The following is a 26,963-nucleotide window of genomic DNA, read 5'->3' as shown; positions in this document are numbered from 1 at the left end:
TTCAAAATTGATGTGTGATGCATATTTTGAAATTTAGACATCCATGTAGATAAAGTTAGGTGATAAATAATTCCACAACATTAGAAATAAAGTGTGTTGATGTTAATAATCACCACCATACTCAGTATTGGTAGTATTCAATCCAATCAGCAGTAAGTCCAAATAATCATCCTCGGAATACAGGCCAAACTAGTCCACCATTTTCTATAGCTTTTTAATTTATTCGAGTTATTAAAGTTAATAATATGATTATTAATCCCTTTCGGATGTACGGGTATGGCAAGTTCAGTAGATCTGTCTAATATTTTTTTTTTAATTTTAATTAAAAGTATATACTTTTAACAATCTTAATTTTTTAAACTATTTAGTATTATAAAATTAGACCCTACAAATTCTAACCGCCAACTTTAAATTTATTTAACATGCTTAAAGATAAATGGATCATTCAGAACGACCCTTTTTTTTTCTCCTTTAATTTGTTTAGATTTTTACGATGGTTTTTTGAAAACTTAATAAAAACATCACTTTTTTACTATTGACAGAAAAAAGAGATTTAAGTATGTAGATGTCTTTTGGCGCAGAACTACGTTTGTCGGGTCAGCAAGTATATTATGTATATATTTAAAAAAAAATCTAATCGTTTCAAAAATTGGAGAACGAAGAGAACGAGAAAGCGTATGAGAAAAAACAAAAATCTCTTCAGCTTTGTAATATAAGTATGTATCTATAGATATAGAATATTGCATAGAATCTTGGCCAGTAAAAACTTCAAACTTTCTCTCAAACAAACGCAAATAAAATGATTAGATACTGAATGTAGAAATAATAAAAATTTAAAAACATTTTTTTTTTTCATTTGAATTTGCTGACATTTGTTAGGAAAATAATACAAATAACATAATTTACATAATATTATTCAAATTCATAAGTATTTCTCTCGAGTCATTTCTCCAATGGACAGTATTATGCAAACGCTCCATCGTACATTGTATGAATATGCATTTGAAGATATCGTTAGGAAATATTGTCTTGAATTTTGAGTAGACATTGCTGTATACAAGACATGGAGGTAATGGGGTCATGTTTTGTTTGACGCCCCAATGTATATCTGCAATAGGTGAGTTTCCTTCTATTATTATATTAATAATGCAAATGTGAGTTTTTTACAAATTAAAGCCTTTATCATTTATACGTCTAGATAGACTATGACTGAGCTGTGAAAACGTCAAAGACTAAGAACTAACCCTTATTTTGAGCAACTCACGCACACTAACACAAAGTGTCATATAAATCGAGAGTGTAAGACGTAGCTTGTCACGCACACTAAACTTATATTCCTGGCCTGTTTCTATCGTTGTGTAACGTCAAGAGACTATCTAGATGTCTAAATTATCTAAGGTATAACAAATGTAGTCATTTCAAATCTCATGTTTGTATCTATGTCCATAGCGGAATCATTGATTTGTGTTGATCAGTGATTTTCAGGCAATCCAAGAAGTCTTGTTTACGTAAAAACTACGTAAATTAGATTGTGAGTGATTTACGTAAATAACGTTAAAATGTCAAGGACCAGTGAAAATAATATATCATTACTTTGGCCTTATATCTTAAACGGGAATAATTAAAGAAGAACTATTATTTATGGCGTGTGAGTGCTTTGGTCAGCTCAAACATCTCTTTGGAACACTCTGTCACAGACACAGGTCTATGACACGTGCTATGTCTGTTTTCATTCTGTAGCTGTACGAATTTTACAACGTAATAGACAACAACGTCCCATCCCACATAGTTAATGAATTCACAAATTAACACCAAATCACTCAATTACGTATTAAAAATCAGAATTTATTCAATTACAAATTTACAGTATTGCACCACGTTAGCCATTCTTTGTTGGGAGCAAATAAAAAAATCTAATACGTGAAAGGGATAGCAGATATTGTAGTGTATCTTGCTTACTCAATACCAGTCTAATTTATGTGTCTATGACATATTATTATTGTTGTTTTAGTGACGCTTTGTTATATCTACGATTAGTATTATGTTATTCCTTATAAAAGAGAGAAACTAAAAAGTAGATTGTGGCATAGGTACAATTCTTTCTTCTATGACAACCGATTGAAAAGGCACATCACTAATTAAGACAGCCATATTTCGTTATCAAAAATTTCCAGGTCGTTAAGATGTTTCTGAATGCAAATTTTTAGAGCAATTTATATTATATTATTTTATTTTAAACAGCGTTTTGAAATTGTCGTCTATTTTTATAAGGATATTAATTATATAATAATCACAAAAACGTCAGACTTGAATTAAGCCTTCTGCAATCATTCTCTGTCTCCTTGCTTCTTCCCTTGCTCTTTTCTCTGCCTCCTTTCGTTCCTGCTCTTCTCTTTCTTCTTGTGCCTTCTTCATTGCCATTTCAGCTAAAGTTTTTTGATCCAATTTGAAAAAGTTTATTGGCTCTTTAAGATATTTCTCATCCTTCATGTTCATATTTTCTATAAACTTCACGTAGTTGAAAGTTCCATCTTCCATATTGTAGGTTTTATCTTTTAGAGCTAATTTTATAAAATCGACAAACTCAACATCCATCAAGGGTTCACCCCAATTAAAAAGCTCCTCTTTCAATGTCTCAAAGTCACAAATTCCGACTTCATCATCATCATGAGAAAGATTGGCGAAGGCTTTAGTTACGACCACTTCGAAATCATCACCCCAATTCATTTTGGCTTCAATCATGAAATACCATTCATGTAATTCTACAGTATCAACTAAGTCGTCTTCTAAAAACAATCTAAACAGTTCTTTGATTTCTGCACCTTTTGGATTGAATCCGATCTTTCTCAACATGATAGGAATTTGATTTAGCGGCACCTAATAACAAAACAATATGCAATAAAATATGTAAGAAGGGTACAAAAAGCAATAAAATACTTTGGTAATTGGTATTGTTAAGGTATCCGCCGATAATGTAGTAGGTACCTAATCAATATAATATACCTAGTAATACCCTAGTAGTACCCTATAAACAGTAATCGTGTAGGAGATGAATCCGGATGATCTGCATTTTGTTAAAAATTGCAACTTTTGCAAGTGCGAGAGGTAATTAAAAAATTAAATATAAAAACAACTACGTTTTAAAAACAGACTTCAAAAACTGTAAAGTATCAAATAACTAAAAATTTAATTTAATACACCTTTACCTTTAATATTAATAAAATAATATTATTTGTATGTGCTAACTATTCATAGGTTTTAAGTCGGTGCCAAGCCCTAAACAAAATAAAACTTATTACTATAAACAGCTTACTTACTGTAATTATTAAAGTTGTCGGCGTCCACGCATGTCGGTCCGGTCGGGTTGTTTTATTCTAGACGAAGCTATCCCGCTCAAAGACACGCGTGGCGAATGTAGGTACTTGTTGTACATTTGGCTTGGCACCGACTTCAAAGCTATCAATATATGTAGCACATACAAATAATCTTATTTTATTAATATTAAAGGTAAAGGTGTATTAAATTATTTTTTTAGTTATTTGATACTTTTCAGTTTTTGAAGTCAGTTATTTTAAACGTAGTTTTTTTTTTTTTTTACTTTTTAGTGTCAGTTAATAATTATAATATATAATCAACCTGAATGTAAACTCCAAAAAAAGTCTTAAACAAAAAACAAAAATATCATCGAGGTAAACAAAAATTTTTATAAAAAATGTTCATAAAATGAAAATTACTGGGCCAAACTATGTAAAATTTCCAACCAAATGGCATATATTCTGCATCGTACTAAAGAAAAATTACGTAAATCGGATCATAAATCTCAGAGTAATCGGTTTACATACAGTAAAAAAATACAGATCGAATTGATAACCTTTTTGAAGTAGGTTAAATAAAAAATTTCGTTTATTTGAAAGATTTAGTTGATGAGGATTCCCACTAAGTTGTCTTGACACTTGTATTGGGAATTTCGCAATTTCCTTAGCGGATTCATAATAAACTTTACAAAAATCAAAAATGATTTAAAACAAAATTTTACAAAATTGCACGACTTAAAACAAGTCTGGAAACATTAATATTTGGGGTTCGTGTGTGTGTGTGTGTGTTTTGACCCTAGAGTGGGTTCCATCTTTAGACTGCATGTTCTTGTCATGTTAGTCTGATCAGAAGACTCTTCACTTCTTTAATAAACAAGATAAGTTAGCGAAATAGATTTTGATGACACGATTTAGTTTATTATAAAAGTACCCTGAAACGACGACGTACCTACGACTGAAAGCCAAACTTTGCTTAGCAAAAGTAGTGCGGACAGTAATGGTGGGAGATACTATATCATTACTTACAAATATAGTGAATCCGATTGAAATCTCAATGTTTTGAAGTAGAGAGTATCTTTTATTATTTAGCACCTTCGAAATCCGACATTTAAAAAATTAAAGTCACTTCCATTTCACTAACGGCTTGCTTGAAGCCATATCATTAGTCATCAAGGTAGCATTGACCTCCGGTTAGGATGAAGTATATACATAGGTACTTGGATATGATATTATGATGAAGAAAAGGGCTGGACTTAGTATTCGGTAGCACGAATTTCGAAGTAAAAAATATTGTAGTTGATAGAGCTTTAGTCCACGATTATAATGATACCACTCTCATTACAAGGTAATGCAGGGTGCATTACCTTGAAGAAAGAACTTTCAAGAAAATAACGAAAAAAATTCTAACCTAAAACGGGTAATTCACGTAAATAAAACAAAACATGAGCGCTGGCATGATGGCGGGAGGCTAATAACTGTCAATTTTAAATGAAAAGCTGTAAAATGAAACGTAAAAAATAGTCTGGGACAGACTAAACGACTTCATAATAATTTTTAGACTAAAAAGAACCCAGATTTGTAAATCCAGTAAAAAAACAATAATATTTATTATTTTTCATTTATTTTCTTTAATGTTTATTCCGTTTCTATCGTAGTTTCATGAATGTTCCTGTATTCTGTGTTTTATTTACGTGTTTTACTTACCCGTTAAGAGGTTAGAATTTTTTTCGTTATTTTCTTGAAAACTGTGCATTACTTTGTAATAAGATTAGTAGCAGATAATTATTATTAGTAGATAATCGTCGATCAAAGCTCTATCAACTACAGTTTATAAAAATTGGTGAGGTTGGGTTATGTAAGAACATTTAAAACAACGCACGTGCCGAGCGTAGCGTGCCGCGACAAAGGCTGGCGAATGCCAGAAACGAATTTTAGGCGATTCAATTTCTATCCTCCTCATAAAAATGGCCCAACCCTTATAAATGTCAATTTGTGGTTATGTTTTTCTCTCGAACGGTGCATAACCTTATAATAAGAGTGGTAGCATTATAATCGTGGAATAAAACTCTATCAATTACAATATTTTTACCTCAAAATTCGTGCTACGGGATACTATGTTTTAACTGAAGGAAATAATAATATCGTGCATGATGGAGGTCTCAACGAATTCTTACAAACCTTGTCTATGTTTTCTTCATCATGGGCTTTGTAAATTTCCTTAAACTTTGCGATATCGTCAGGACCAAAGCATGCTGGTGGAGGTGGAACTTTCTTTGGCTTCGGTGGAGGTAAAATAGCCACCTTACCCGGCTTGGCTGCCTTCGCCGGTGGATTTTCTTTACCCTTCTTGGGAGGCATTTTTTTTTTAAATATTATAAAAATTATAATATAAAGCTGACTTTACTTACATATTTTGGTTTATTATTATAAAGTATTAATTTTTAATCAAACTATAATTTTATACAAAAAAACACGAAGAACATGTCAAAAAAATTTTGACGTAATGACAAGAGGAACAACTAATAAGTTTACAGACTGTTTGTGGGGTGGTATTCTGGTGTAGTTTTTTCGTTTATCGGTAATATTCACTTCTTTTTTGACAATTTTCTGCTCTTCCTGTATAAAAAAATGTGTAGTTATGAGTAAAAATGTTATAATTTAGATTCCCACAAGACAGCAGTCATAAGCTTACACTGTTTTAGCTATAAGATCTTGTGTGAGGAGAAAATAAATAGATATATAATTTAAAAAAAAAAACAAAAAAAATGCGGCAGGAAAATGATTAGATACCTACTATGACGTTCTATCACTTCTATACATATGTATAGAACGTCATCGGATACCTACCAAGACAATATCTCAAATGTGATCACTTCAAATTAAAAATTAATACTTCTATTTATCCAATAAGAAATTCACGATGCTTTCTCAGAGCGCCATACCAATTTGTACCAGGAGTATTTATTCAGCTCGATGACAATGCAATTTTAATAAAGTCTAAAAAATAACTCGTAATAAAGTGATTTTTAACTCGGCATACTTTAATTAATCGTCCACAATTGCAACATTCATACCATACCATGTGCCTACAACAACGCTTTTGCATTTCCCAGGCAGAAAAAAAATAGACTTAACTGTCCAATGTGTTTAATATGATACCCATACACAAAGAGTATAATAATATATAGGGACAAGAGTGCCCTCTCTTCGCATTATGAGCTTCTATTTGAAAACTTGCGCCATCTGGAGGTTGGCCCCGAAAATAACTATATATTTTTGTCACAACATAGAACATAAAGGATAGATTTAGTAGTGTAAAAATATGCAAAATGGAACACGAGAGCTACATACATGCGCAAACGCTAGAAGTAGCCGCCATTTTATGACCAGTGGGCAGTGACACAAAGAAAAGTTGAAAGGTTTCAAAGCGAGTGACAGCTGACACAGCTTTCATTTTCGGGCCAACTAACAGATGGTACTACAGCAAAGAGTATAATAATATATACGGAAAAGAGATGCCCTCTCTACGAGCTCAAGAAAGTTAGCCCCCCAGTTTTTTTTTTTTATTTTTTTTTATTACATCATTAGTTCGCCATTTGTTCTTGATTGTTCTCTATAAACATTTGTTTGTTCTCGATTTTTTTTTTAAATTTGCAATTCTTTAAAATTGGTTAGGTTAGGTTATGTTAGAACAGTTAAAACAAACCAACCAGAACCAAATAGTGGGCGTTTCCCCCCATTTTTAATTAATTGTTTTTAAATAAACAACAATAGAACAAACAATTATTTATAGCGAACAATTAAGAACAAACTACGAACTAACGATATGCGATATTGAAAATTCAAAAATAGAAAAATTTTTTTTTTGGGGGGCTAAGTTTGACGAGCCCTCTCTACGCATTATGAGCTGTCTATTTGAAAACTAGCGCCATCTGGAGATTCGCCCTGAAAATAACTATATATAAGCTCCAAATTATAAAATTCATTTGTAATGTTGTGACGCAATTAAATAACTAACTCTACTTTTTAATGTAGGTATTGCAATTCTTTACTATTTTGCAATTGCGCGTAGAGTTAGTTATTTAATTTTATCACAACATGTTCTATGTTAAAAGGATAAAGGATGGATTTAGTAGTGTAAATATGAAAAATTGAACACGAGAGCTACATACATGCGCAAACACTAGGAGTAGCCGCCATTTTATGACCACACAAATAAAGAAAAGTTGAAAGGTTTCAAAGCGAGTGACGGCTGACAAAGCTTTCATTTTCGGGCCAACTAACAGATGGCACTACAGTCTTCTGAAAACGTCACTATAAGGCGTCTGTCCCACCCCTGCACTACAGCCTTCTGAAAACGTCACTTTGAGGCGTCTGTCGATACATTATTAAATTTAATTTAAAACTTGAATAAGTTCAAGTTCCTGTATAATTATTAAAACAAAAAATAATACAATTTACTATGGCGACCCTAGAAGACAAGATTCTTGGCGAGAAGCTGCACAATTATTGTAGCAGCAGCGAAGACGAGGGCTCTGATGATGAAAGCCACAACAATTCAGGTGAGGAAGAAATCGCTGTGAAGAACTCTGAGGCAACAGGTGAATTGCCTCCTGTCAATAGTTGGTCAGGTACAGCTAGTAACACTGGACCAAAAGGGGTTATCGAAGATTGGAAGAGATATAAACAGTTAGAAGCTGAAAACCGTAAGGAAATGGAAATTGAGAAAATTGCATTAGCGAAAAAGCTCACCCTCTCAGTAAAAACTGTTAGAGAGGAAGAACAGGATAAGGAAACTGATGAAATTGAGGACGAATTAAATGAACTTCTTGATGAAGAAGTGCTTTTGAAATATCAAGAGAAGAGAGTGCAAGAGCTGGTGGCTCAGATAAAAAAAGCTCTAAAATTTGGTAAAGTTCTAACTTTAAAAAGCGAGGAAGACTTTTTGAATTCCATTGACAAAGAAGATCCCAAAGTTTCTGTTATTATGCATATATACAGCCAAGGAAACATGGCTTGTGAAACAATGGATGCCTGCCTTAATATTCTTGCAAATGACTATCCAACATTCAAATTTTGTCGAATATCTGCAGACTGCACATGCTTGAGTCGCCGATTCCGTATTGATGGAGTACCAGCATTATTAGTTTACAAAAGTGGGCAAATTATTGGTAACTTTGTACAGCTATCTTCAGAACTTGGGAATGATTTCTATGCCAAGGATGTTCAAAAGTTTCTTATTGAATATGGCATACTACCAGAACTTAACTAAGGACTGTCGGATAAGACTCAAGTGCATCTCTTATATTTAGGCTGTTATTTATAGATAATTACTTGTGAATGTATTTCAAGTGTTTTTGTGTGTATATTATACTATGAATCACATTATTCAATTAATAATGACTGCTGATGAGATGCAACTTAGCAACCATGAGCACCAGTCATCAAAATATGTAGCAGGCCTTAGGTGACCATGCTGGCCCACTGAGTGTCATTTGCACATAATACATAATTTCGTCCTAGTGTTTTTCACCACTGTAACTGCAAAATAATTGAGACACCAACATGAAATTAAAACTTTCTATTGAAGTAAAAACTGATTCAGTGGCCCAATAACATGATGCAGTTTTTTTTAATGAAAATAAGGGATGACACAAGCAGGACATTCAGCTGATGGTAATTGATACACCCTGCCCATTACAATGCAGTGCCACTCAGGATTCTTGAAAAACCCAAAAATGTTGTCTTGCATTTGCACAGTAATTTCACTAGCCCCTTCAGAGCAAAACTCAGTAATGTTTACTTGTGGCAACCATAATCTAATTGTGTTAAGTGTTGGAATCATCACAAATTCACTACACACAATTTTCATCAAGAACATACAGACTATGCCTAATTATTTATGTGTGTGTACATACCATCCGTATGCTCTGGTGGTTACAGGCTGAATATGGCTGGGTCCCAGATCTGTTAAAACATGTTTTTTTTTTTTAAATAACAGTGACTGTTGAAGTGTGTATGTAGGGCCACCCTTTTACTTATTTACTGTCTTAGAACAAAATGGAAGTCTATCCTACATCAAAATTTTTTTTGCCTAAACCTAATGGGGGTTTTTCTTGTTATCTATGTAGTGAGTACATTGAAATGTGATATAAATATTATTCTTTTATTGCAATTTGGTTTGAGCTGTTGGTCTTGTTACCAATGCTCTAAATAATTAAATTAGCTTATTTACTGTTATTTGTACACCCTATTCTGTTTTGTAATGGAAGAGAAAAGATGTCACTAAGTGCAGATACAGAACTGCTTGTTGAATATATGCCATGTATTTGAAGATTGAGTAGTAAACAAGCTTGTAAGTGAATAGTTTGTTCGGAACAGTGCTACATGTGTAGTTGTATCTCATTATACTACACCTGTGTTACAACTCAGTATAATGTAATGTCACTTATATGGGCAAATAAATTAGATATATGCAAAAAAATTGTTGAGCAAATTCCTCCATCCAATAAAATGTGAGAATGCTTAAGATAACTTAATAGTGGAGTATTTTATTTAATTTACTGATAAAATGCATGTAAGGACAAACAAACAAATTATTCTGAAAGGAAAAACTGAAATTCTTGTTTTGTTTATTTTTGTTACAATTCTTAATCTAAAGTAAATTGTTCTTATCATTGTGAAATAAACTATGCTAAATTCTTACTTATTTTTATTTATTTCTGAAGTATTTAAGAGACAATAGACTGCTTAATATATATAAGAAAGTAAATACTTTCTTTAACAGGTATAAAAGATATTACATATAAAATTTTATTGTTAGAATAAATAACTATGTAATCAAAAATTTTAAAAATATTTTCTGAAACCACATTGTTTTACATTATATTAGACTCAACAGATTACAATATCTTCACATAGATATGTATAATAGTGATGCAAAGAATGTAGATTTTATAATCACTGTTAATGATACATGAATAACATAAAAATAAAGTAAATGTCTAGTGAAGTTTTTGAAGCTACTTAGTATTCATCACAAAAAAAAAATTCTTTCAGCTACTGAAATGAGAATCACTTAATCACAAATTAATCATAAGCAGTTACAAAAATCACTAACAAAGTTCTACAACTTCATCTGTCATTTCCGTACGACGACGTTTAGGAGCTTTGGCTGTTGGTACACCATCATCTTCTTCAATTATCTCCATATCACTGTCACTGTCGTCATCTTTTGGTCTGGATGGACCAGGTTTTGGTTCATTGTTTCCATTTGCTCCATTGGTTGGTTTTTGCTCTTTAGGAGCAGGCATTGGCTCATCTACATCAGTTACAAGACGCCATGCTTTCTCCTCATCTTCCTGTTGCAAGCGGACCCTGACTTCATAATTTTGCAAGAAATCATCCACCATTAAAGCACACCCATCATTTAACCCAATTTCTTCTAAAGTTTTGTCATTATTGTGGTCTGTTTCACCTGGCTCCGATGAAAGTACAACAAGACCTTTACCTTCAACTGTCGCATCCGGAGCTTGCATATTGAGGCCTTCTTTAAGTGCTGTATTCAGATCTTTCAATGTAAGAGACTTGAGATTGCAAGCGAGTGCCACTTCTGGCTTAGGAGCACATACATAGCATTTCGGATTTGGTGCAGTTAATGCTGTAAAGATAAAAAAGTATACTATATATTGTTTCTATTTAAAAAAAATTGCCATTGTAAGGTGTATTATAAGTGTTTAAGGATCTGATTATTATGGAAGCTAGTAGATGAATTATTTTTGCCATGTTTGATTATTATTATATATTATTATTTTATGCTCCTTCAATTTGAGTAAAAATTAAATTCAATTAAAAAGCGGTTTTTGTCCTTGTATCTTGCAATTTAAATAATATGAAGGTACAGCTGAACCACTTATAGTGCAATACAGGATGTTGGGAGATAATTGCAGTATAAATATAAAGCATAGTTATAACTGTCATATATTGATGAAACAGGTACCAGTTTAAATTGAATTAAATTGCAACAAGCACTGTAGATAGTGCTGAGAAGTTGCCTGTTCCTAATCTTGGTGTAAGTACTATTTGTATAAGAAAAACCGGTTTTTATTCGTTTTATATTATTAGTATTGAATAAAAACAAATAAGAAGGTCAGAAAGATACATATAAATCTGTACTAGTAATTAAAAATATAAACACTCATACTTCTCTCAGGTACAAACAGCTGACCACGATGATTAACCTTTGGTCTCAAGTACACACTTGTACATGTTTCAATATCTCCTTTTAGTATAGATTGTGCACGCAGGACTGCTATACCAGCCACAATTGCATTGGCTGTGGCTATGGCAGGGATAATGTTACCTGCCATGGCTAAAAAACCAAAAACAAATATCAACTCATAATTTTAACTCAACTGGTGATTCTGCTCAGGATTCTTGAAAAACTGAAACATTCTAAGTACAAGCGCTACAATTCCGCTCGTCCCCTTGAGACATAACAGTTAAGTCTCATTTGCCCAGTAATTTCACTAGCTATGGCGCCATTCAAGCCGAAACATAATAATGCTTACACGGTACCCATATTCTAGCCCACATCCATTCAATTAAGTCTCCCACTGGTATACTTACCAATTTACAACTTACTATTCACACACAAAAACAACAAAATTATAAGAACCAGGACATATATGTGTGGATGTAATAAAAAATTTGGATATTTTATATATTATCACTTCTTGCAAAATGAACCTCTGAAACTAGAAGTTTGGAGATCCATGACAGCAACATTTAATATTCAAAATAAATACAAAGCTCAGTTTATGCCCCACTAATCTTGTGTTTCTGTTGCTTTAGCGTTTAGCAAATACAAAATACATATAAAAATTTTTGTTACATACATTTTATCTCAAATCGTGACTTCAACTGAATATTGAAAATATGTGCACGAATATTTGCACATGCAGTAACAAAGTCCATTGCACTCTTCTCATCTTTGTCCCACACTAAGTGATCACCTTCAGGTCGACCTTTCAAATCTGCTTGAAGACTTTTACAACATGTGGCAAAAACCTATGAACAAATAAAAAATTGTATTTTACTCACTTGAACTCCTGTTAAAGATGAACTTCATAAGGATATCAACAGAATTTCTTAGTAATTTATTCATTGATATCATTATAATATTGTTATGATAAAAAAATCTGTTTTCAATGTTATTCTGCACCTAAATAATACTTACTTGAGCACATTCATATACAGACCAAACTCTTTGATCTGGCAGGCCTGAATGTTGTGTAGGAGTATCATCTTTACCAGGCAAATTATCCCAAGTCAACGGAGTAGGTGGTCGTCGTTTCTTCCACAGGTTCTCCATTGACAATAAGTAACGTATATCATCTCCAAATAACTTGCTAAACAATTTCTGTGGATCATAGTCAGTTTCTGCTGCCCACATTCTGGTGCTTTTTCTTTCAACATTTCCTGCATCAGTTTCCTTAGATGTCATTGCTGAAGCACCAGCCTCGCCCGCTGCTTCTGGGTCTGCTGTATCAGGGCTGACATCCTGATCTGGATCTTCCTCACCAAAGAGTTGGTTAAAAAGATGTTTGGCCCAAACAATACAATGTATTGGTTCCGATGGGGTATTCCGGATTGTGCAACCTGGGAAACTCTTTTGTGGAGCTTTGGGTTGGCACTCATAGCACTGTGTTAATCCTTTTTTAATGAGTTCAATCTGTAATTAAAAAACAATAATAAATGTTTTTTCTTATTATTAAAATTTTATTAAATTATTCCTTATATTTCTTGTCTTTAGCTAGGTAGAGTAACAACAACATGAAGGTGTGCTACAATACAATAACAGAGCCTCAATAACCTACACCTAAGTGGCAGGCATGCACAGTTAGGAGTTGCTCACTCTGCGACACTGTGGACTATTCCCACACTCTAATTCCATGGAATGATTAAGAAATCTTATGAGGGAAGGTACAAACACCTTTAATAATACAAATACAAGAGATGAAAGATGAAAAAAAATAAATGCTATACACTTTACTACATCAAGTATTTTCTTTTCCCTAAACATAACAAAACAAAAAATCTCAGATAATACATATGTCCAGATAGAGCCTCTTGCTGTTAGGCAAAGCATGACAACAGGCCAGATTTATTATTTTAGTGTGCATAAAGTTACGTCTTACTCGTAAAAGTCAGTCACTTTGTTTTAGTGTGTGTGTTGCTGAAAATAGAGACTAACAGTTCGCCACAATTTTTTTTTTGACACAGCTGTCACATTCTATCTAGACATATAATTGATCATCTGAGTAAAAACATTTCACAAACCTGTCCAGCATATCCTGCTGTGCCTGTTTCTATAAGAGGCACATTAGCAGCAAGACATATTCTGTTCACATGATTACGAGCAACACGGTTGTCCAGTGCATTCATAACAATATTGAATTGCTTAAAGTAGCTAACACCATAGTCATTACTGAAAAAATTTGATATCAAAGTTTAAATACCACAGTTACAATCTGGTTCTGGCCTGATTTAGATCAATGTTGAAAAAGTATGATAGCCAACAGACTAACATGGTTTGCATGTCACTAAATGTGGACAAAAAATTACTTTCATTGTCACAATAAGTTTATGATGACACAAATGATCTTTTACGACACCACAATATGGGCCCATTATGAAGATAAGTACAGGTTGATGTCAGAGAGTGTCCAAAACAAAAACATTAGGCACCTATACTTCAAGGTATATGGAGTATACCTGTTTTACCCACTTATGTACCCGACACTGTTTTTGCTGGGTATGGTAGGTTATAATGAGTTGAGTGTTGATAGGGACTTTTTTCTAGCAGCATATGTGGTGAAGTTGTTGCGCGGGAGAGAAGGAGCACAATCAGGAAGTTCTGTGCTGCTTGAGTCACTGTGTGCCAGATAGGTACATGTGGAGGCGCCTCCACCTGCCAATACTATCTGTTCCAGTGGTGATTAAAACATATAATATATATTATAAGACAAGTAATAAATTATATTTTTTATGCTATTGTATTATTGCTATTTGATTAGTTTAAGATTCAGTTGCTTGTTGTTTGCATGTATTATTCTTGTTTGTTTGTAACTGTCACATTAGATCATATTCTGTAATGACAGTTGCTATGTTTAGTAAGTAAATAAAAAAATTCAATATTTTTAAGATAGGTGAATGTACTTTTATAGACCTGATAACTCGACAGGAGGAAGTTCATTACATAATTTTTGTGCATAGGAGATTATTAAGAATTTCATATTATATTATATATTTACTACCAGATACTGAGATATAGAGCAACAGAACCACTTTTCCTATAGTTGTGTTTGGAGAAAAATTGTAAATGAAAGTTTAGTGAAAAACTGTCTCAATAATAGCATATCCAAAATTAAAAAGGTGTAATATTTCATTTTAAGTGCCCATTTAAATTAACAAACACATTTAACTAATTTGACATTTAAAAAAATAAATTATATTGCTAAAACAAAATGTTCATGCATCTTGTTTGCATCCAACCTTCTAATGAGTATATGTAATAGAATTTGAATATTACTACCATGCAATAAAGTGTTAATTCTATGAATCTATACAACACCTCTAGGACATTTTTGACAAACTGTGATTGGGAGTCTAGTAGTATGGCATTATTTGCTTGTATTTACATCTAGGCTAGTTTTATATAGGTGGATAGGTGTACAGTTTAGTTACAAGCACTTAATGTAATCCATGTGAAGTCTGGGTAATGGGCTCATTGAAATGTTGTATGGTTTAGATCAATGTTGCAAAAGCATCATAGCCAATAAACTATTTTAGTTTAGCACTTGGCTAAATGTGGACAGAAAATTACTTTCATTGTCACAATTGAGTTTATTATCTCTTACAACACCACAATGCCCCTTATGAGTACAAGTTGATATTAGAGTGTGTCCAAAACAAATTCATTAGGCACCTATACTTCAAGGTATATGGAGTATACCCAGTGTATTTACATCTAGGCTAGTTTTATATAGGTGGATAGGTATGCATGCCATTTAGTTACAAGCACTTAAAGTAATCCAGGTGCATGCAGGTGGGCTCATTGAAATGTTGTATGGTTTATATCTACCAGCTAGCTACATAATATGATATAATATAATATTATGCTGTTACAACTGTGGTATGTCCTAACAGTGACAATATGACAACATAATATTAGAACATTATTAGATAGAATACATAGAATAGAATAGTTACAAGTGCTTGTAAACATTATGTCTTATTATCACTATTATGGGCAGATATAGCTGTATCTGGAATGTGTTATGTGATTTGTTTATTGTTTAGATTTGGTGTTGTTAAGCATAACACCAGGTGAGACATAAACATATGGGACTACTTCCATTGCATAATTCCCTAAATGTTTTCGAAAATTCGCAATATCGTAAGTGTCATACCACATTTGGACCCTTCTACTTCTTCCAACTTACTCTTGCATTAAAAGATAGATACCTTATAACACTATCGTGATGAGCTACGATATTGACATTTGGATTAAAACTTAAGGCGCTGTCCTTTGCGACCTGGGCTTTTGACTTTCCAACGTGCTCCTTGTGGAACAGAAATTGGCGATTGAGGTTGCTTACGTCGATGGTATCAAGGTCGATCTGGAAGTATTAAATGATGATCAACAAATACTTAATTATACATTGACACAAACTACTATTAATATGTGACTTACTATTTCAATATTAGGAAAACCCGTTAGTACGAGATTCTTGAGAATTTCACATCCTATGCCGCCGGCTCCCACGACCAAAACTTTGGAGTTTGCGATTGCTTCGGTCAATTTCTCATCAAAAACACCTGCAACTCTTGCAACCATGTTGCCGCTATAGGAAGAGGTAGAGTTTTATATGTAATTTCTCTTAAAAATTATAATATAAATCAAAATCTTGTAACACCAACTAATACCAATATAGTAATTAACAACTACCAAGCTTTCAACCAAAGAGCAACAAAGACTTTTTATTACCAAAGAGAATTTAAACACTACGTTTTATTACTACAGGGCACAGACCTACGACGCGGACGCGACGAGTATACAGGTTGTCCCAAAGTTATGGGACATGAAGGGAAAGTACCTTAAATATCGAAGATAGGCTATTTTACTAAAAGAAGACTTTATGTTATTTTTAAAAGTTAGTAAATCTGCATTCAAAGATTTTCAAAAAATTACTTGCCTCGTCTGGGAATCGAACCGACTGAAATGTAAATAAAAACACCCCTACTTTTATGATGCCAATCGAAAGAATGGCCAAACACTAATAACTCTTCTTAAGTAACATAGTATTTTCAAAGAAAGGAACAACGTAAAATGAATGTTTTCCTACTTGGATTGGTACGAATGTACCGATTAGATGGCCGGCCAGATCCCCGGACCTTACACCATTAGATTTCTTCTTTTTATGATATAGTGAAAGATATGCTATACAAAAAGCGATACGAGAACGTGGGCGAGTTACAAACAGAATTGTGCCATATCATATCGAGTATTCACCATAAAATGATAAGAAAATCAACAGGCAGCGGACTCATTAAAAGATTGGCGATTTGCGTAAGACAAGAGAGATCACATTTTGAGCATTTAATTAATTAATTTACAAAAAAATACCCGCTTCATTGGCTACTTTCTTTTAAAATACTATGTTATTTAAGAAGAGTTATTAGTTTTTGGCCATTCTTTCGATAAGCATCATAAGAGAAGGGGTGTTTTTTTTTACATTTAAGTCGCTTCGATTCCCAGACGAGGCAAGTAATTTTTAGAAAGTCTTTGTATGCAGAATTACTAACTTTTAAAAATAACATAAAGTCTTCTTTTAGTAAAATAGCATATCTTCGATATTTAAGGTACTTTCCCTTCATGTCCCAAAGCGAGTGGACTATACATAGTCCACTCGCTACAAAGCTCTAGCGGATCTGAATCGAAATTTCCGTGCGTGTGCGGCGGTTGAGCGAAAATGTACGCGAGAGCTGCGTTCGGTATGATGTCATTGAGTTTTTCCCGTTCTTACGAACCGAACACACCAAACCAAACGTTAGGTTTTTTTTCCATTCGGAAACAATAAGAATAATGTGCGCCTTGTTGAATATTTTTTATGTAATTAGAGCATTCAGGTTTTTGAATCTGAATTCCTGATCAGGAAACCTAATAATGGACGTCTGTAGACTCGTCGTAGGTAACAAATTTACTTTCTCTCGTATACAATTATGAAGCTCATTATATGATTCACTGACATTCTGTAAGATTTGAAGAATTCATCTGTGTGTCCTCGCAATCTTGCTCTTTTGAGATAAAATTGACTATTTGTTAATCTCCGAGTATTCAACGGGTGTACCCAGTAACGACGATTCCTCTTCTTCTTGTTTAACGCCAGTAAAAGTGCAATAGTAATCAATTCGTCTTCGTCGCCCATGAAAATATTTGCGTGTGCTAGACAAGCGTTTCTATTCGTACTTTTCGTAAAAAAATCTGAACAAAAAAACCGGATGTTTACGCTAGTCTCACGGAATTTCGAATCTGAATTCCTGATGAGAAAACCTAATCCGGTTTCCGAACGTTTGCGCCCAGTCTACATAGACTTCAAATCAGTACCTACCTATTTAGCTCAAGTTAAAGACTCAAGTCTAATCTGGCAATCACGTTAAATAGCCACCGGTATTTTGAGTTTGGAAACTGTTTCATTGTGTGTTTTAATAACAATATTAAGTTGATTAGGAATATTTTATACAGTATAATTCGTTTTACCATATCGATTCACAGATTTAGACGTGAAAAGGTAACAGATACACATTACTTTTGCATTTACATATAATGTTAATATGGATGAAATAATACTGTATCTGTGCAATGGATTCATAATGACGTTTTCATTTCCCAAAAGCCTAAGTATCGTAACTTTGTACCCTTTTACAATAGGAATGGCAAAAAGTAAACAATTTGATCAATAACATACAACTAACACCTCATACTAACATTAGTAGTGTAACATTATTTATTAGCCTAAGATATGTATACATAATAATATATCGTCTTAAAAAATTATGTCACAAATTACAGTATAAATTTTGAAACGATAATTATCCTTTTTTTGTCATATCTTTTAAAAAAGGGGTCCCAACCCCTAACCTCGCTATGGTAATTAATGCCAAAACCTCAAAGCCAATATTGGTTTACGTAAATTAGTCTTATCCCTCGATATCCTGGGGTCTGCTTCATTAAAAGTACCATCTGATCCCATTTTGCAACTCCAGAAGCATTATTTATTTCATTAAATGAGACGAATCATACAGTGAAACAATTTCATTATTTTTATAATAATAATATTTTCAGTTACGTACTTCGTCAGCTTGCTGCAAATAATGAACCCTTGATTCCTGTAGAAGAATTTTAATTGCATTTCTATTATTTACTCCTTGCTAGCTCCTTGATCATACACCATAGTCACTATAATTATTCCAGCATCTATTATTTGATTATTTATTTTGCCCATTCAGCTATACAGTTTTAATAACCAAAACAAAAGTAAGTCTTAGTTATCACTATCTGAATAAAGGCGAACCTTTTTCCACCGCTTTTCAGTTTGTCCGAGTTATAGGATTGTTTGTTCCTTTCGGGTGTCCATGGCAAATCCAGTCGACACTTATTTCTAGTTTCATCAGCATTTTATAGTCAGTACACTTGAACAGTACATGATTAAATGATACTAATAAAAGATCTAACTTAAAAGTCTTAGCTACCAGTCATAAAATTAAAAAAAATACTTTGAATTTGACTTTGATTTTCGAGATTGAGTTTGATTTCTGATAGCGTCTTGCGAATTGAATCGTAGAGTAAAAGTGTTCTGTGATCGTGCATATTTCATGTCAAGCACAAGCCGTAGCCGTAATTAAAAGCCGGTTGGAAATTTAATTTTGTTCAAAACGATATTGGTTTGTATTTACTTGAATTTGTAATTTACTTTAGACTCATTAAGTTAAATAAGCTTTATGGCTCTTTATTTTACAGAATTAACTATTAATAATGGCGGCGGCTATGCCAATTAACCCTAAACCCTTCCTTAACAGTTTAACAGGGAAATCTGTACTCGTAAAATTAAAGTGGGGTCATGAATATAAAGGATTACTAGTCTCGGCTGATGGGTATATGAATTTACAGTTAGCAAACACAGAAGAACTTATTGACGGTGTGTCTACAGGTTAGTATTTTCTCAAGTAGGTACATGCTTTTCTGTGTAATTCATATTTATATGCCGTTATAAATTCACAGCTATAAAACATATTTCGATGTTTTGTGTTCTCTTTGAAATTTATACTTGGTAATTGGTATACATTTATTGAAGAGGCCGGATAAATAAGGTCAATTTACGTTCAAGGTGATCCAGGTATCTGTTCACCCAGTCATGTACATACCTACAGTCCCCTTTAAACTTATGGCTGCTTTTAATGGGCATAACAACAACAGTAACAGGTGGGCTATTTAAATAATATTATTTAATGTTTTATATGTTATTGTCAGGGATGTAGTTATAAGGGAAATTTGTAATAACTCACCAATTTAATAAAATAAGATAGCCGTCCAAGTTGGGTGGACAATACTTTGGCAACCAAAACATATAATACCAGAGTTCTTACCTGGGCTTATGTTAAGAACAATCAATTGATGAAACTCATGTTTCATCGCTGTGATGAATTGACACTGTCCTTTGATACTTTTACAGGACTAACATACAAATATACAAAAGTTTAGGCAATACAACAACTATGTATTTGTTATAGAGATATGTCATAGATACCAGTATTTAAAGAAAATTGAATATGTGGAACTACCAACTCCTACTGCGCCTGCCAACTGAGTTGGTACCCTTTACCTATCTGGTCAAAGTGATCTACTCCTTCCATTCTTTTGGTATACTCCTTTATGACTAAAGGACAGTTTATTGTTTTTTTGGTGCCATCTTTTTGAGTTTGTAACACAATTATGGGGAATGCATTACTCTTCATTAGAACTTCTTTAGTATTTTTCCATATCAAGAAACCTTTCTTGCCTATTGCCTGTGACTCTCCACTTATACTGTCCTTTTTGAAGCTTTGGGCTGGATTTTACAGTGAGAGGCTCCCTTGCACAGGATGCCGGCTACCAGAACAGCACCTGTTTCTACCGTTAAGTAGTAATATGTAAACCTTATTGTGTTAGTGTCTGAAGGGTGCCATAGCTAGTGCTATTACTGGACAAGTGAGACTTAAGGCTGCAACACATTACCATGGTGCTGTGCAGCAACACGCGGCACTTAGTGTCAAAATATTAATTCAATCATTTTGTATAGAGCACATCATACACATGTTAGGGCATAGTTGCCTCCGTGAGACTATTTTCAACTCCAGTGCAGTGCCACTCAGTTAAACACAGCAAGAGGTGTGTTTCATCAGTATGCACTGTTAATTGTTAAGTTTCACAGGTCATTTTTTTTAAACAGTATTAATAGTATTATTGTCAATATAAACAATCATGGTACAAATTTATAATAGTGAAATACCTAGGCTTGTTGGGACTCAAGTCATGAGTCAGAGAACAGTCAGTTTGCAATGTCAGAAATATTTGTGACTTTGTATGTCAGTTACTGAAAATGCTGTTTATTATAATCTATCTGTTATGATAAATACTTCACATTTATTGTAACAGATTATTTTTCATGTATATTATTTTTGTTCTAGGTAATCTTGGTGAAATTTTAATAAGATGTAATAATGTCCTCTATGTGAGAGGTGCTGAAGAAGAGGATGAAGAGGGTGAAATGAGGGAATAATTCTTAGCTAAAAGAAAATTTGATAATATAAGTATATTTTAAGTAATTAGTAATTAAATATTACCTCACAATGTTGTCAATATTTTGTCTAGATTCAAAAATTTTGTGAGATACTGTCTCATTTGGATAGTTGTTCAAAAAACCCACACATAATCAGGAAAACCTTACAAGTTTTATTAAAATGACTACTTCTTTTTTATTATTGTACTGTAATAGCACAGGATATTGTTTATACCAAATATTAAATTAATAATAAAAAAAAAAATCTTTCCAATAACAATGTGTAATTTCATGACTAACTTAAATATGAAGGCTTTTGTATACAGATTATGTTTGTTATAATTACAACTATGAAGATCAAATCAAAATCTTTTTTTATTGATTTGTAGAGAAATTGGGATTATTTGACTGATATTTTCCATCATATTCTCACAATTTCAATTCTGATTATTGTTAGTTGAAAATAAAAATCTAAATCATGACATCCACCAGTCTTGAAAAGAGCTCTTGGATTTGATTTTTAAATTCTTAATTTCATTCAAAATAAAAAGTACAACCACAGAATCTGATTGATTTGTCACTAATATTAGCCAGATATGTATTGTTTTAACAATTTGGAACCTTTCAATAATATGTAAAATAGTGGGTATGTTATTGTGTGAATTTTTTAACAAACTATTCATTCAATATGATAGAAGAATATTCAAAACCTAACAGTGCATTGATATTGAAGAAAAATATAAGAAATTCCAACTGTAATGAAGTGTAATGCAATTAGTTCATATGAAATTTCCATTAAATTAAATTAAATAATAGTAAATGATTTCATTCTACATCATCCTAAATTAGTGTTTAATCATAGAACCCTAATTTCAGCTTTTGAACCATTTGTAGACTTGAGTGCAATGACATTCTATACATAATAGTCAAATAATGTCGCATAAAAACAAAGCTGAAATATGGAACATGCCACAAATTAATTAAATAATTAGTAATATAATAAATTACTCAGGTCGGGCAGTAATACCTGTCCTGGTTTCAGAGTAGAATTACAATTATTATGTTATAGGTCCTGTTTAGCAAATAAAATATGATATATTAGAACTACTTGCAAGACCCATGCAAATACTTCACACTCAATAAATGGTTTATATAAAATAAACATTGAAAGCTCTTAAAACCTATAGATTTTGCCCTGTGCTTCCCGGGGGCTCCCGCCACTGCACATATGGAATGACACTGGCTATATGGGAATGAGGAAGCCTATCTTCTGGGCACACAGCACAGTCCATAATGGCACCGTCAACCATCCCTCAGTGTCAATGCTTCATGCAACAAGTTATTTTAGAAAATTGTTTTCTTAGAGGACTTAGCCTCAGATGCTAATCCGACACTAATGGAAGTCAGCCCTTCTTCATTCAATCCCACAAACGGCTGCAGCCTGGATTCACCTAACTGCTAAAAATAATTAAAACAGAGTTTGCTTCTATATTTACTTCTAAGACAGTCAGAATCAGGTGGTCTCCTGTCATTTAATGATTGGGCAACAGCTGGCATTCATAGGAGCAGACAAAGTCTATATGAACTATATAGTGAGAGATCTTTGTATAATCATGATGCATCTTTTCTCGAGTATGTTAAAAAATACTCTAAATTATTTAAAAGTGTTTGTTCTATTGCAAAGTCTATGCATATCAGACAAATAACTAAAAATGCACTAAATAAAATAAAGATGACTTGGAATGTTATTAACTGGGAATCTGGTAGATTGAAAGAAAACTAAAATAAACAATACAATAATTCAATCTCAGCAGGAAGTTGCTACTGCTTTTGAGAATTTTTTTTCTGAGATTCCACCAGTGTTGCTGAGTCACTTCTGGAAAATGTTATAGCATGTTAACAAAATTTCAATTTTAGTTTTGTTAGCCCTGGAGAAATAATTAAAACTTTTAAATCTCTAGACATGAAAAAAACTGCTGATATATGGGGCATTTCTGTTAAACTAATAAGTTCAATAATTGATGTCATAGCACCATATCTTGCAATAGTCTTCAATAATTGTATTAATCATAGTGTGTTTCCTGACCTTCTGAAACATAGTAAAATTATACCAATATTTAAATGGGGATGCTCTTCTGACCCGAATAACTAACGTCTTGTGTCGGTATTGCCGACTCTTAGTAAAATTTTAAAAAAAATAATTTTAAGTCAAATGCTTACTTCTTTAACTCTCATAAGTTACTTCATTTGAAACAATTTGGCTTTACTAGGGGACGTTCAACAACGGATGCAGGTGTTGAGCTTATCAAGAATATTTTTGATGCCTGGGAGGAATCACAGAATGCACTTGGCCTCTTCTGTGATTTATCTAAGGCTTTTGATTGTGTTCAACATTCAACGCTGGTCAGGAAGCTATGTCACTATAGCATAAAGGGAACTTGCGCTTGATCTTCTGATTTCAATATCTACACAATAGAATTCAGAAGGTCGACGTGAATGGCAGGAGATCTCCTGGGACTCCTCTCAGTATGGGGGTACCACAAGGGTCTATTCTCGGACCGTTCCTCTTCCTTATCTATATAAATGATCTTCCTAATCTTATAAAGAAAAAACATAAGGTAGTATTGTTTGAGGACGACACTTCACTGATTTTCAAAGTGAAAAGAAACCAATCTATGTATGACGAAGTGAACGATATTCTATCTGACATCTTGTACTGGTTTAGCGCTAATAACCTTGTTATATTGCAAGAAAACGAAATATATAAAATTTACCGTACCAAATGTCAAAAATTTTGATGCAAGTGTTTTGTTATACGGAGCGGTGATAAAATAGGTGGAATCTGAATTTCTTGGCATTATTCTGGATTCCAAAATTACAATGAGGCCCCCATACTGAAGGATTGGCGAACAGACTTAGTTCTGCAGCATACGCGGTTAAAAAGATTAGACAATTAACTGACATAGATACGGCGCGACTTGTATACTTTAGTTACTTCCATAGTATTATGTCCTATGGTATTACTGTGGGGCAGCGCTGCCGATATTAATACAATATTTGTGCTGCAGAAGAGGGCTATTCGCGCTATTTATAACCTAAGGCCCTAAGGAATCATTGAGAGCAAAATTCAAAGAAATTAACATCTTGACTGTTGCTTCTCAATATATTCTTGATAATGTAATGTATGTTCATAGGCACATAGTGAATTTGCCAGAAACTGTCATAATCATAATGTTAACACCAGGAACAGACATAAGCTTATAATGCCTACTACTCGACTAAGTCGAGTTAGCAAGTCTTGTGGGGCGATGTATATGCTTTTACAACAGGATCCCAGAAAATGTTCAAAACAAAAGTATTAGTTACGTTATTCAAAAGAATTGTTAAAAAACGTTTGTGTGGTAAAGGTTATTATAACATAAATGGCTTTCTTAATGATACCACAGATTGGGAATGGAGTGACCGCCCTCAGGCTATTAAATAATAAGTTTAATTGTACAATGTTACTTTGTAAATATTACTTTAATTGTAAAACATATTTTTGATGAAAAAAAAGCCCGCTGAGTTTGTTGCACCAATTCTTCTCAGGCCTGAGGCATTCATTTTGGAATGGGTGATAGGTTTTTGACTTTCAATAGGTGATTTCACATCCTATTTTGAATAAAAAAATTTGAATTTGCAAGCCTTTTGCCATAACCTCAACCTCACTGCCCAAAAAGATCATTGCCAGCATCATGATGCACCAGCTCTTGGCATAATCTAGAGGAACAACAGTTGTTTGCTGACCAACAGTACGATATTCGACATGATTGATCAGCTGGCGATCTTCTGATATTCCTTTATAAATCATTTGTATTTTTTTGTCTTTGTAACATTAGATTTAGGGAAGTTATGGCGTTCTTCCAAAAACACCTTTATAAATAAAACTAGCTGACCCGGCAAACGTTGTTTTGCCATATAAAGTATAATTCACGCGATAGTTTTATAAGTAATAAAATATTGCCTATATTATAGCCTGTACATCATTTTGTTCTATTGTTAATAGTTTTTGCAGCGCACGCAAAAATAGGTTTTCGATTTTACACCTTGTGTTACAAAATAGCAATTTTATTACGGATCCCTAATTTTGAAAAAAAAACATAGCCTATAGCCTTCCTCGATAAATGGACTACCCAACACTGAAAGAATCATTCAAATCGGACCAGTACTACCAGAGATTAGCGCGTTCAAACAAACAAACAAACAAACACTGTAGCTTTATAATATTAGTATAGATAATAAAAGAGATACACTTATTTACCAGATTATTTAGGTTTAATAAACTTCTTTGCCAAAAAATGGGCACTTGATTTTTTCGAGATAGTTATTTTTAGTATTCTCTGTTTTAAAAGCGATTTCATTCAACAAAATAAAATAAATATTATTTACTGATGTAAAAACACTTCAAAGGATTAAGACGCGAGTAATTCTTACTGTATTTTATATTAGATTTTGCGTTAGATTTTTAAGAGTTACATTTTTATTATTATTTCAGTAACCCGACGTTTCGTAACCTTTCCAGAGTACGTTTTCAGGGGGAAGGAAAACGTGCTTAAGAATTTGTTAATCAAAGAAAATACTATGTAAAAACACTTGTTTGGCTATTAATAGGTAAGTCGATCTTAATTTGTTTTATTTTGATTTTTAGAAACATTTCGACTAAAAGAATGTAACTTCAATAGACTTTTTCCTATATTTACTAAAAGTTACAATAATATAATAAATGAATATCAAGTGCGGCCTCCACTTGCTGAAATGACTGCTGCAATTCTTCGTCAACGATGTATTTTTATGAGTTCTTGTGGTATACCCTCCCGTCCGTAAAAGCAATTTTCAGCTCTCGGATATTCGTGGTGCTGGATGTACCTACAGCTGTAAAACGTCGTTTTAGAAAGTCCCATAGATGCTTCATGGGGTTGAGGTCGGGACTTCTAAACGGGGTAAGCCAACTTAAGTAACCTTGTACGTCGCCCGCTCGGTATTCTCGAGCATTGTCGTCCATAAACACAGCAGCACGCACTCTCTGTAACAGCTAACGCTGGCTCTACCTACATGAGATATTTGGTATTTCGTGATGTAGCGTTGTGTATTTAGAGAGCCATTTTCTACGAAAAATTACTCTGTACGATCTTTAGAAGTTACGCCATTCCAAAACATGCCAGAGCCCCCACTGTACGGCGTAATTTTTTCAAAACATACCTCTGCATAACGTTCTCTTGGTCTTAGCACTTTGCAACGTCGGCCCTCACCAAATAAATAAAATCTTGCTTCATTAGAAAATAATACCTTGCTCCATTCTACATCTGTTCACGTCGCTCCAATTTTCGGAAAATCTAAACCTTGCATTACGTAGCACACGAAGTAATTTAAGTCCCCTAACTGGTCTTCGACTGTATATAACTACTTCTAGAAGTCTCCTGCTGATAGTCGACACATTTCTAACATCTTCAAGATAGTTTTTGATGTTATTGTAGGTAGACTTCTGAGTTCGTAAAACTTGTCTCACAAAATATCGGAGATTCTCCCTGGGCTTAATAAGTACATCGTTTTCTACCTGATCGCTGTCTACTTTTCAAAGAACCGGTTTTTTGAAACCTAGTCCATGTCCTCTGAACAGTGGAAAGACTGACACCATACCGTTCCGATACCTAACTTTAGAGTACCTACACAGCCTCCTTGATGAGGAGTCATTGCGATAATTGTCTTTTCGACCATATAACTGTATGAA

The 26,963-nt window shown here is 33.3% G+C and overlaps 4 protein-coding genes and 1 long non-coding RNA gene across 6 annotated transcripts in view; 3 read left to right on the top strand and 2 right to left on the bottom strand.

The window, feature by feature from the left end:
* The window catches only part of LOC126970345 (uncharacterized), a 126,114-nt gene that overhangs the window by 66,366 nt on the left and 32,785 nt on the right, over nt 1–26,963 (top strand). The gene's annotated exons all lie outside the window — the stretch shown is intronic.
* Nucleotides 897–5,832, bottom strand: LOC126970333 (uncharacterized). Its single transcript, XM_050816189.1, has 2 exons — nt 5,493–5,832; nt 897–2,877 (listed from the first exon to the last, which is right to left on the bottom strand). The coding sequence occupies exons 1-2, from the start codon at nt 5,670–5,672 to the stop codon at nt 2,302–2,304; spliced, it is 756 nt and encodes a 251-aa protein (XP_050672146.1). The 5' UTR covers nt 5,673–5,832; the 3' UTR covers nt 897–2,301.
* Nucleotides 7,645–10,019, top strand: LOC126970330 (phosducin-like protein). The gene has a single exon (XM_050816185.1). It carries the CDS (start codon nt 7,777–7,779, stop codon nt 8,584–8,586), a length of 810 nt encoding a protein of 269 aa, XP_050672142.1. The 5' UTR covers nt 7,645–7,776; the 3' UTR covers nt 8,587–10,019.
* LOC126970297 (SUMO-activating enzyme subunit 2) lies at nt 9,935–16,332 on the bottom strand. The gene is made up of 7 exons (XM_050816133.1): nt 16,072–16,332; nt 15,843–15,997; nt 13,656–13,803; nt 12,553–13,047; nt 12,212–12,383; nt 11,518–11,685; nt 9,935–10,974 (listed from the first exon to the last, which is right to left on the bottom strand). Exons 1-7 carry the CDS (start codon nt 16,213–16,215, stop codon nt 10,430–10,432), a joined length of 1,827 nt encoding a protein of 608 aa, XP_050672090.1. The 5' UTR covers nt 16,216–16,332; the 3' UTR covers nt 9,935–10,429.
* Nucleotides 19,157–22,016, top strand: LOC126970339 (small nuclear ribonucleoprotein F). 2 transcript variants are annotated; one of them, XM_050816197.1, is made up of 3 exons: nt 19,157–19,322; nt 19,399–19,588; nt 21,105–22,016. In XM_050816197.1, the coding sequence occupies exons 2-3, from the start codon at nt 19,414–19,416 to the stop codon at nt 21,194–21,196; spliced, it is 267 nt and encodes an 88-aa protein (XP_050672154.1). In that variant the 5' UTR covers nt 19,157–19,322; nt 19,399–19,413; the 3' UTR covers nt 21,197–22,016. The 2 variants fall into 2 exon arrangements, with proteins under 2 accessions (XP_050672154.1, XP_050672155.1); XM_050816198.1 differs by having other exon boundaries at nt 19,208–19,322; nt 19,376–19,588.

This window comes from Leptidea sinapis, chromosome 20 (genome assembly GCF_905404315.1).
Source record: "Leptidea sinapis chromosome 20, ilLepSina1.1, whole genome shotgun sequence".
Classification (NCBI taxonomy): Eukaryota; Metazoa; Arthropoda; class Insecta; order Lepidoptera; family Pieridae; genus Leptidea; species Leptidea sinapis.
The sequence above is the reverse complement of the archived record's forward strand: the minus strand, read 5'-3'. Positions and strand labels throughout refer to the sequence as shown.